This window comes from Urocampus carinirostris, chromosome 2, assembly GCF_059441175.1.
Source record: "Urocampus carinirostris isolate Australia breed hairy pipefish chromosome 2, RoL_Ucar_1.0, whole genome shotgun sequence".
In the NCBI taxonomy this organism is placed as follows: domain Eukaryota; kingdom Metazoa; phylum Chordata; class Actinopteri; order Syngnathiformes; family Syngnathidae; genus Urocampus; species Urocampus carinirostris.
Genome location: NC_142350.1, coordinates 69,533,741 through 69,546,145, shown reverse-complemented (window position 1 = coordinate 69,546,145; position 12,405 = coordinate 69,533,741). Strand labels below are relative to the sequence as shown.

Sequence of the window (12,405 nt, the reverse complement as noted above, 5' to 3'; positions counted from 1 at the left end):
TGCATTCGATCGTATCAAATCTTTTTAGTCAGATGTACAAAATCCTTCACTGTGTAAAAACAGAGATTTGCAGACGGACCGACCAAAAGGGGACTGACAGGACAGAGTTTACTGACGGGGAGCCAATCTGTCAACAAGGGGCCAATTGGGCGCCACGGCAACCGTGACATAAACGTTAGCTAATACAGGAGTGATATGATCAAACTTTCTTGTCTTAAGTCAAAGATCTCAAAGGCAGCTGCAAAAATTCAATGCTCCACACGGGGGACCAGAGAGTAATACACGACAGTAATCACGCAGAGAAGTAATAAACCTTATGGCTTGCTGCTCCCACCACAGGTGGACCGCACGGAGGTGATGCGCAGTTGCGTCAACCCGAGCTACTCCAAAGTCTTCACTCTAGACTTTTATTTTGAAGAGGTGCAGCGTTTGCGCTTCGAGCTCTACGACATCAACAACAGCAACTTCAACGGCCTGAAGGACGCCGACTTTTTGGGCGCGGTGGAGTGCACGCTGGGACAGGTGACGTTCGATTCCCGCCCGTCTACCGTGACCGTTTGAAACCGGCTTTAGACCGAGGGTGGGCGAACCTGGGCCACGGGCCACATTCGTTATCCGGCCCGCCAAAATAAAATGACCGAAATATCATGATTTTCTATACGATAGCACGGTAAATAAAGTCTTTCTTTTGGTGGTCCATTTCTGTATCTACAACAAATATACCACTATAGATATACTTCAAAAATCCTACAAAATATACTACGACAGTAATACTACAGAAATACTACACATTTACTACAAAACCTAGTATCCCATTGAGTCCTTAAAACAGGGACCTAATAATTTTTTGCTTTTATTCTGAAAAGAAGAAAATACTATAGAAATACTTCAAAAATGCTACTGCTGTAAATTTATAGTAAAAATACTATTAAATATTACAATAGAAATACAGAAAAAGAACAGTAATACTAAAAAGATACTACAATGGAAATACTAGAAAAATACGACAGAAATCTACAATTAGAATATGATAAAAATACCACAGAAATGTTTGACGAATACTACGATGTAAATATTCCCAAATACTGCAAAAATACCCTTAAAGTTATACTATTATACGAAAACACTCCGACAGAAATATTACAAAACGATACGACAAAAACAATACTACAATAAAACTACAAAATACAACATATGTACCACTAAAATACTACAAAAATACCATAGAAATTCTCTATCAATATTACAAAATATCAAAGAAATACAACAAAAATACTTTTACAGAAATACTACAAAAATACCACGTCAGTAATACTATCACTGCAGAAATGTTATGACAAAATACTACAAAAATACAATTACAGTAATATTATGGCATAAATACTACAAAAATACCACTACAGTAATACTATAATAAAAAAATACCACTACAGTAATACTATTACTGCAGAAATATTATGACAGAAATACTACAAAAATAAAACTCCAATAAAACTACAAAATACTACAGATATACCACTAAAATATACATTGAAAATACCACAAAAATACTATAGAAATATTATTATGACAAAACATTAAAGAAATACAACAACAATACTTTTACAGTAATACTATAAAAACAAAATTACTACTGCAGTAATATTATTACTGCAGAAATATTATGACAAAAAAAATACTACAAAAATACAATTACAAGAAACCTACAAAATAGTACAAATATATCACTAAGACATACAATGGAAATACTACAAAAATACTATAGAAATACTTTAATAATATTACGAAATATTAAAGAAATACAACAAAAATATTTTTACAGAAATACTACAAAAATACCACTTAAGTAATACTATCACTGCAGAAATATGATGACAAAAATACTACAAAAATACAATTACATAAATTTTACGGCCTAAATACAACTAGAATACAAGACTTGACCGGAACGAAAAACGGGATCTGCCCCTCGGCCTAGTCTTTCGTGCCCGATACGGCCCCCCACCCCCGGTTTAGACCCACGACTATCGGCTAACGTCGGCTAATACGTGTTGGTGTGTACTTAAAGATCATTTCTCAGAGGAAACTGTCCAAAGCCTTGCTGAGGCCTGGAGGCAACGTGGGGAAGACCATCGTGACGGTGAGTGGACATCGGGACCCTATTCTTTAAAATGAGCACCCTGGTAATAACATCGTAATAACACAGTATAAACCAAATAATAATGCTAACTACAACACAGCACCCCGAGGCCATCCTGTTACTCTGTTAATAAAGAACACAAGGATACTGCTGGAAGTGTGAATAAAGTATCTATCTAGACATCTATCTATCTCTAATACATTGTCATTTGAGAAATTTGTCAGAAGCCGAACAGACGGTGGACCCAGACGCGTAACGTTTTCACACAAGTTTTTTTTTTTCGGGAATGGGGCAGTCATGCGGGTAGACAAAAAAAGCCAGTGATTCGGCGATCGCTGGGCGGATGAAGTAAGGCAGAGAAGTCAGAGGCAGGCAACCGGACAGGACAGATGGGATCGATACAGGACACACGAGTAGGTACCACACAAGATGGAACAGACGGAATCGATACACGAGCAAGATACCGAATAAGACGGGACAGACAGGACCGAAACCGGATACAGAAGCGAGGTACCGGACAGGACAGACAGGATCGATACAGGATACTGGAGCAAGATACCGGACAGGATGAGACAAATGGGATCCATACTGGATACTGAAGACTGGAGGAAGATACCGGACAGGACAAGACAGGCAGGGTCGATACTATATACTGGAGACTGGCGCAAGATACTGGACAGGATGAAACATACCGGATAGATACCTGATACTAGAGACTGGGGCAAGATACTGGACAGGACGAGACAGACAGGATCAATACCGGATACTGGAGACTGGAGCAAGATACCAGACAGGACGAGACAGGAAGGATCGATACCGGAAACTGGAGCAAGATAGAGGACAGGACGGGACAGACAGGCTCGATACCAGATACACGAGCAGATACCGGACAGGACGGAACAGATGGGATCAATACCTTATACACGAGCAAGATACCGGACAGGGTAGGAGAGATGGAATCGATACCAGTTACTAGATACACAAATAAGATACCGAACAGGATGGGACAGATGGGATTGATACCGGATACTGGAGCAAGATACCGGACAGGATGGGACAGATGGGATCGATACCGGATACTGGAGCAAGATACTGAACAGGACGAGACGGATGGGATCGATACCAGATACTGGAGCAAGATACCGGACAGGACAAGATAGATGGGATCAATAACGGATACTGGAGACTGGAGCAAGATACCGGACAGGACAAGACAGGCAGGGTCGATACCGGATACTGGAGCAAGATACTGAACAGGACGAGACAGATGGGATCGATACCAGATACTGGAGAAAGATACCGGAGAGGACAAGATAGATGGGATCGATAACGGATACTGGAGACTGGCGCAAGATCCTGGACAGGACGAGATAGATGGGATCGATACCGGAGACGGGAGCAAGATATCGGACAGGATGAGACAGACTGGCTCGATACCAGATACACTAGCAGATACCGGACAGGACGTAACAGACGGGATCGATACTTTATACACGAGTAAGTAATTGGGCGCCATGGAAACCGTGACGAAATTCAAATACAGTTTTCAGCTTCATGAACAAAAGTAAATCTTTTCAAGTATTGATGATTATTTTCAAGCAATTCATTAAAAGCATATCATTAGAATCCATTTGTGTATTGAACAGATTGATTTATTCATGTTTTGATTGATTTCATTTACAGGAAATACAAGAAACTCAATTTCAATTCATGGGTTTTATAAAACGAATGAGCAAAACACTAGCTAGCTATCTGGCTACCTATTTAGCTTTTAGCTGGCCATCCTCCTAGCTATTTAGCTCTCCGTTTACCTTTTGAGCTAATTATCTAGCTACCTTTTTTAGCTATTTAGCAAGCTTTCTAGCTAGCTTTTAAAAAATATTTTGCATTCTATTTAGCTAACAGTATTATCTTTTTTTGCAAGTTATAAAGCTAAAATTTGGGCTATTTTCTAGCTAACTATCCAGCTTTGTTATTAGCTTTCTATTGGATGTATTGTTACTCTTTCAGCTAGCTATCTAGCTTCCTTTTAGTGTCTTTTAACCTTTCGAGCTAACTATCAAGCTACCCTCTTAGCTATTTAGCAGGCTAACTAGCTCCCTATTAGTTTTTTTTTTTTTTTACCCGATTTCTAGCTCATTATCAAGCTATTTTTTTAGCTATTTAGCAAGCTATCTAGCTAGCTTTTGATAAAATTTTTTGCATGCTATTTAGCTAACATTTTACCTTTTTGTGCTAGTTATAATTCTGGGTTTTTCTTCTAACTGTTTAGCTTTGTTTTTAGCTTTCTATCCTGCTATTTTGACAGATTTTAACTTTTAGCTGGCTATCAAACTTCATTTTAATTTTATACCTATTCACTTTTCTAACTAACTCCCAAGCTGACTTTTTAGATATATAGCGACATATCTAGCCATTTTTTTGCAAAATATCTAGCTAACATTTTACACTTTTTTTGGTTATTACTAAGCTAAAGTTTAGGCTCCTTTCTAGCTAGCTAGCTAGCTTTGTTTTTAGCGTTCTATCCAGGTTTTTCCTTGCCCTCATGTAAGTTTTAGATCAGGGGATGGTGTCATAATAGTCTAGTCTAGTTTTTTTTTACCCGTTTACCTTTCTAGCTAATTATCAAGCTACCTTTTTAGCTATGTAGCAAGCTATCAAGCTAGCTTTTTAAAAAAATATTTTGCTTGCTATTTGGCTAACATATTATCTTTTTTTTGCTAGTTATAAAGCTAAAATTTGGGCTTTTTTTCTAGCTATCTATCTACCCAGTTTTTTTAGCTTTCTATCTGACTAGCTGGAGTTAGCTTTTTACAATTTTTGCATGCCATCTTCCTAATATTTTACACTTCTTGGCTTGTTATCAAGCAACACTTTGGCCTCCTTTCTATCTAGCTTGGTTTTAGCTTTCAATCTGACGGCTTTTCACTCTTTCAGCTAGCTTCCTTTTTGTTTTTGTAACCTTTCTAGCTAACTATCAAGCTACCTTTTTATCTATTTAGCAAGTTGCTACTTTAGAATTTTAAATGAAAGTGGGTGCCCTTTGCGCTATTCAGTGACAAAAAGTACCCTTGCACTAGATAAATGATTAATTGTTGTCCTATCCTACTAAAGTGATAACCATGGAAACATTGCCAGCTACGATGATGAAAATAAGATTAATGATGATCCGGATAATCATAGGGATGATAACGGCAACAGTGTCAAAGATGATGAGATGATGGCGTTGATGATGATGATGGTGAGAAAGACGATCGTTAAGATTAGCTTAGTGGAGGCGATGTTAATGATGATTATGGGGAAGGCATTGATAACGATGCCTCGAAAGTTCCCGCGGAGAATGTGAGAGTTGGGGCTTGGCTCTGGCATGCAGTTTTTAGCATCTACCTGTTAGCATGTAGCCTAAATCGTTAACATATGGCAGATACCACAACTTGTGAGCATCTATTTGTTAGCATGTAGCCGTTAGCATGACTCGTAAGCATGTGGTCGGAAGCATGACTCGTGAGCATGTAGCTGTTAGCATGACCCGTTAGCATTCAGTCCTCAGCGTGACTCATATGCATGGAACCTTAGCATGACTGGTTAGCATCTCTTTGTTAGCATGTAGCCTTAGCATGACTCATATGCAAGGAACCTTAGCATGACTGGTTGGCATCTCTTTGTTAGCATTTAGCCTTAGCATGACTCGTAAGTATGTCGAAGGACGCATAACTCATGAGCATGAAGCTGTTAGCATGACTCATATGCATGGGGCCTTAGTATGACTGGTTAGCATCTATTTGTTAGCATGTAGCTGTTAGCAAGACTCTAGAGCATGTGGCCGGAAGCATGACTCGTGAGCATGTAGCTGTTAGCATGACTCATTAGCATTCAGTCTTTAGCATGACTCATATGCATGGAGCCTTAGCATGACTGGTTAGAATCTATTTGTTAGCATGTAACCGTTAGCAAGACTCGTGAGCATGTGGCCAGAAGCATAAATCGTGAGCATGTAGCTGTTAGCATGACTCATTAGCATTCAGTCGTTAGCATGACTCATATGCATGGAGCCTTAGCATGACTGGTTAGCATCTATTTGTTAGCATGTAACCGTTAGCATTAGTCGTAAGCATGTGGCCGGAAGCATGACTCGTTAGTGTGTACAGTAGTCGTTAGCCTGTGAACGTTAGCATCTACTCGTTACCGTTCATTCGTTAGCCATCCCAACGCGTTGCTGACAGCGCTGTAAAGCCAGACCCAACGTATTCATTTTGAAAAAAGGATCAGAGGGCAATGCTAACGATGCTAACGTTGCCAATGCTTAAGAGGACCATAAGCTGCCATCAGAACTGAAGATTAAAGGTGGTTTTATGTCACTTTTTCAGATCACGGCAGAGGAACTGACCGGGAACGACGACTACATCGAGCTTTCTTTCAGTGCCAGGAAGCTGGACGACAAGGTGATGACGCAAACACGTACCTGCGCACACAAACACGCAAACACGCCCTCACGCGAGTATAAGCGCGAAAACTACACAATTCCCGCAACAATGGTCAGATTCGGGGCTTGGCTCCAGCAGATGTTAGCATGCGGTCGTTAACCTGGAAGCAGTAGCATGTAGTCATCAGCATGTAGCTGTTTGTATGACTCGATAGCAATGTTGCTGTTAGCATGAAAGCGGTAGCATGTAGTAATCAGCATGTAGCTGTTCGTATGACTCGTTAGCATGTTGCCGTTGGCATGACTGGTTCGCATCAACTAGTTTGCATCTACTAGTTAGCATGTAGCTGTAAGTATTTACTCGTTAGTATGTTGCTGTTTGCCTGACTCATTAACATGTAGCTGTTGGCATGACCCGTTACCATTTACTAGTTAGCATGAAGCCATTAGCCTGCCTTGTTAGCATGTAGTTGTTGGCATGACTCGTTAGCATCTGCTGGTTTTCATATACTAGTTAGCATGTAGCCGTAAGTATTTACTCGTTAGTATCCGGCCGTTGGCATGACTCATTAGCATTTACTAGTTAGCATGGAGCCGTTAGCCTTATCCAGTAACATGTAGCCGTTGACATGACTTGTGAAAATTTACGAGTTAGCATCTACTAGTTAGCATGTAGCCTGAAAATTGATGTTCCCACAGGGACGGCTACCGCTAACAAAATACAGCACTTGATTCCCTATCTAGCCGCAATTTTTGATCCACGTCCTTGGGGTATTCACAAAGCCGGGCAAACTTTGGGGAAGAAATAGAAGAAGAAAATTAAATATGTACGCTCACGTTAAAACCGAAGGATACATAAACAAGGCACCAAACATGGGCGCAACCAGCCTGTTTCTGGGCGTGCTCATGAATTTTTCTAGTATTTTCGCTGTGGTATTTTTCTGGTATTTCCATAGTAGATTTGTTGTAGTATAGCTGTAGTATTTTTTTAGCATTCTTGTAGTTGTATTTTGGCTGCGCCCGTGTGTGTCACCATTGCATGGTGCCCAATTGGCCCCGCCCGTCTGGCACCAGCAGCAGCTTGTTGAGAAATTAGCTTTCTGTCTATTTAGGCTCAGTGCTCACTTGCTTCCTTTGTCAGCCCGTCAAACAAACATCTGCCCCACAAGACGTGGGTTCTGACTCGGTCCTGTTTTCCTGTTGGTATTTCCAGTCCGGTATTGTTCCCTTTTATTTTTGTCCTGTTTCATTTCGGGTTCCAGTTTTGTTTCCGTCGGGTTTTGTCCTGTTTGTTATTTTCTCCAGTTTTCGTTCCCGTCTCGTTTGGCCTGTTTATTTTCGATATCCTGTTTCATTATCTATCTTGTCTGTCCCGTTCTGTCCGGAATCAACCCCATCCGTACGATATCAACTCGGGCAATTGGTGTCGATCTCTTCAGCCTCTGGCTTCCTATTAATTCTCGCCCGACTGCTGCCTAACGTGCATGACTGCCCATTTCCTGTAAAATAATGAGCTTGTGTGAGAAGGTCCCGCGTTTGGGTCCTGATCCTGTTGTGGTTCATGACAAGGAAGTGTGTCAGACCCTATCACATACATGAAGACAAGTCTCATGCACACGAGATAATAATAAAAAAAACCTCATAAACACGACAGTAAATGCTCTCGAGACCCGACCGAAATGCAATTTGAGACGGATACTCGTTCTCAGACTGCTGGAGGGCTCTCACATATATTACCGATTTGTTCCCCGTCCTTATACATAATGGAAACTCCCAGAATTCTTTTTGAAATCTTGTTCACCACGAAATTGCTCTCAAGACGCAACCGAAATGCAATTTGAGACCGATACTTAGCTGGTTCTCAGACTGCTTGTCATGATTACTGATTCGGGGCCAACAGCCACGGGAGCATATTGGCTGTTGGACTCTTTTTAATCTCCCTTCTTCCGAAAGAAACCCGCCAGACTGTCTGCGAACCTATGCTCTCAGCTAGGCAAGCTTTTTTACTCTCCAACACTAACCTGCCCTGTTTTCCTGTCTGATACCTGTTGCCAACCTTTTTTCTGGACCCGTTTCTGCTTTTGCTTTACCGTCCTGGCCATCGACCTGTTGTTGCCCTGTTTCCTTGGTGATACTTATTGCCGACCTTTTTTGGACCCGTTTCTGCTTTTGCTCCTACGTCCCGGCCATCGACCTGTTGTTGCCCTGTTTCCTGCCTGATACCTGTTGCCAACCTTTTTTCTGGACCCGTTTCTGCTTTTGCTTCACCGTCCCGGCCATCGACCTGTTTTTGCCCTGTTTCCTGCCTAATACCTGTTGCCGACCTCTTTTCTGGACTTGTTTCTGTTTTTGCTCCTCTGTCCCGGCCATCGACCTGTTTTTTTCCCTGTTTTCTGCCGGATATCTGTTGCCAACCTCTTTTCTGGACCTGTTTCTGCTTTTACTCCTCTGTCCCGGCCATTGACCTGTTTTTGCCCTGTCTTTCTGCCTGATACCTTTTGCCGACCTATTTTCTGGACCCGTTTCTGCTTTTGCTCCTCTGTCCCGGCCATCGACCTGTTTTTTTCCCTGTTTTCTGCCGGATAACTGTTGCCAACCTCTTTTCTGGACCTGTTTCTGCTTTTACTCCTCTGTCCCGGCCATTGACCTGTTTTTGCCCTGTCTTCCTGCCTGATACCTTTTGCCGACCTATTTTCTGGACCCGTTTCTGCTTTTGCTCCTCCGCCCCGGCCATCGACCTGTTTTTCTCGCTGCTCAAATGAGTCCGACACTCCCGATAGAATAGAAAATTGATGCGTGTACCTGTTTGTGTGTATCCCCTCCAGGACTTCTTCAGTAAATCAGACCCTTTCCTGGAAATCTATCGTCTAAATGAGGACGCCACGCTGCAGTTGGTCTACAGGACAGAGGCAAGAAGAAAACAGCGGCGTCACATCAAATGTCTTCCCTGATTCGTTTCACTTTGTGTTGTCGCCGACAGACGGTGATGAATAATCTCAATCCCGTTTGGAAAACCTTCAAAGTTTCCCTCAACTCACTTTGTAATGGAGACCATGAGCGGAAGCTGCAGGTACATGCATATATTTCATTTTCTGCACTAGAAATCTCTTTGGAGTATAAGTCGCACCGGGCCCCAAAAAAATGTCGAATTAACCTTTGAACACTTTTGATGTCAAAAGTAATGAGTAATGAGTTCTAATGACTTGCTACTTCTTCCAAAAGGTTAGTCACTGAATTACTGGATTATAAGAGTAAGTAGTTTTCGGGGAAAGTTACTATTTTTATTACTTTAAAAATAATTTGACATCTTCTGAGCCGCATTAGAGTTGATAGAGTAGAGAAGAGCAAACAAGTACCGTATTTTCCGCACTATAAGGCGCACCGGGTTATAGGGCGCACCCCGAAAAAATAGTTTTTGGTCCTAGATTTGACATACATAACACGCACCGGATTATAAGGCGCTACAATGGGAACGTGGACAAAACAGTCAGATCGTGCAAACTTCTTACCCCCTTAACATTCCCAAAGCTTGCAAAGAAGCAAATACGTGTCGTAGACACGTGCGGATGCGGTGTCCGTACCATGTCACTCAAATGCATCCTTCCAAATATCATTCGAAAGGTTAAAGTCTTGGGATTCAAGAAAGGCCAACCATTCCTTAGTTTCTATTTTCTTTTTCGCTCGCAACTTTACTGTGCATATGACAATAAACACTTGGAATTGAGTTTAATCTAAAAATAGACACTCCATTCCATCCATTATCTGCACCGCTTATCACAGAAACATCGAGTTCAGTCTGAAACAAGATATATAGCCGGAGTAGCTCACCGAAGTCGTTGTGTTCATAATAATGTGCAGCCAATGTCCTCTATATCCGTGAGTGTAGTCAATCCAGGAGAATAAAATATTGACAAATAGAGTATAGTAAAAAATGCTTTCTGTATGCTGTCAGCCACGTGCTATACACATTCATCTTTTTCGGCCAATTGCAGGCTTTGTTTTGCCGTTCAAGCCAATGCCAGCCTGAAAATGATAAAAATGATCCTCCCCTTGACCTCCGAATAACTTTAGCCAATAGTGATCCATTCAAATGATGTTTGACACATTGGTTAGCCAATAAAACGCCGTTAATAAATCCAAGCATACACCCCGTACTACTTGGCGTTCGGGGGAAAATCGAGTCGGCGGCTGCAAGTTAGTTGCAAGACTTAATATTGATCCATATATAAGGCGCATGGTCAGCTTTTGAAAAAAAGAAAGGCTTTTAGGTGCGCCTTATAGTGCGGAAAATACGGTAGTCATATTTTATTGCACTTCACCAGCAACAGATTTATCCGACACTTTAAGTGCAACAAATATAAACAGTAAACAATATAATAAATGACAATTTTTGAATGAATGAATTGAATGAAAACTTGATTTCGAACATTAAAATAAAAACAGGACAAAAACAATGAATCAACAACAAAATAATGTCCCATAAAATGTTGGAAAAGGGCTAGTCAGAAGCCCATGCTTATTTTCCCAACCCCTTTGAACAATCAGCATGTACATAAACACTTTCATAAATACAGTTGAAAACATACGTAAACACACAAAACGTACATAAACACATGAAGCCGAAGGAAATACTCGCGAAAACGTACGTAACGCACAAAATGTACATAAGTACATTAAGCGTAAGTAAATACAACCCAAAACGTACGTACATACAAAGTGTAGGTAAACACACAAAAATGTATGTAAACACACAAAAACGTACGTAAACACACAAAACGTACACAAACACATTAAGCATAAGTAAATACACAAAAAGCGAACGTACCACGCAAAGTGTACGGAGACACATAAAACGTATATAAATACGCACTCAAAAACGTAGGCAAAAACACAAAATTTACTTAAACACCCAAAACGTATGCAAACACATCAATCACAAGTAAATACACACAAAAAAGTACGTAAATACACAAAACGTACATAAACACACTAAGCCTAAGTTAATACACACGAATACGTACATAACGCACAGAGTATCGGTAAACACATAAAGCGTACGTAAATACATAAAACATAAGTAAATAAACACACAAAAACGTACGTAAATACACAAACTATTTGTCAACACTTAAAACGTACGCAAACACATTAAGTGTCATTAAATACACACTAACTTACGTAAACACACAAAACGTACGTAAACACACAAAATGTACATAAACACATCAATCGTAAGTAAATACACACAAAAACGTACGTGAATACACAAAACGTACGTAAACACACAAAACGTAAAAACACACAAAAAGTACGTAAACACATAAAGCATATGTAAACACATAAAACATAAGTAAATAAAGACACAAAAATGTACGCGAATACACAAAATGTATGTAAACACTCAAAACGTACATAAACACATTAACCGTCTGTAAATACACACACAAAGGTACGTAAACCCAAAAAATGAAAGTAAACACACATCAACGTACGTAAACACATAAACTGTATGTAAACACAAACAAAAACATACATAAACACGCGCAGAAAAACTTTCAGAAAAACACACGTAAAGGTAATAGCGAGGGAAAGGTAATAGAACCGTAAAGCACAGAGAATTTGCACCTTGTGCCTTTGAGCAAGTCGAAAATATTGACTTTGTCGAAACGACGCCTCATCTTGATGAAGATAAGACCAATTTGTTGAAGAAGATAGGTCGAGAAATCGTCTCATACTTGTTCAAAGAATGCAGGAATCAAATGACGTCAGAGGGAGCTCTTTTTCATTGATACAACAATTTCAACCGGAAACTTAGCGAATCTCAGATATGCGTGGGTCTTTA

General features: G+C 40.4%; 1 protein-coding gene across 1 annotated transcript in view; it reads left to right on the top strand.

Annotated features, from left to right (window-relative positions):
- The window catches only part of LOC148373154 (copine-4-like), a 65,462-nt gene that overhangs the window by 13,722 nt on the left and 39,335 nt on the right, over positions 1–12,405 (top strand). The window contains exons 3-7 of the mRNA XM_088327653.1: positions 340–522; positions 2,069–2,140; positions 6,508–6,582; positions 9,389–9,472; positions 9,544–9,633. Of these exons, the coding sequence (XP_088183779.1) occupies positions 340–522; positions 2,069–2,140; positions 6,508–6,582; positions 9,389–9,472; positions 9,544–9,633 (504 nt within the window). The remainder of the gene's footprint in view (positions 1–339; positions 523–2,068; positions 2,141–6,507; positions 6,583–9,388; positions 9,473–9,543; positions 9,634–12,405) is intronic.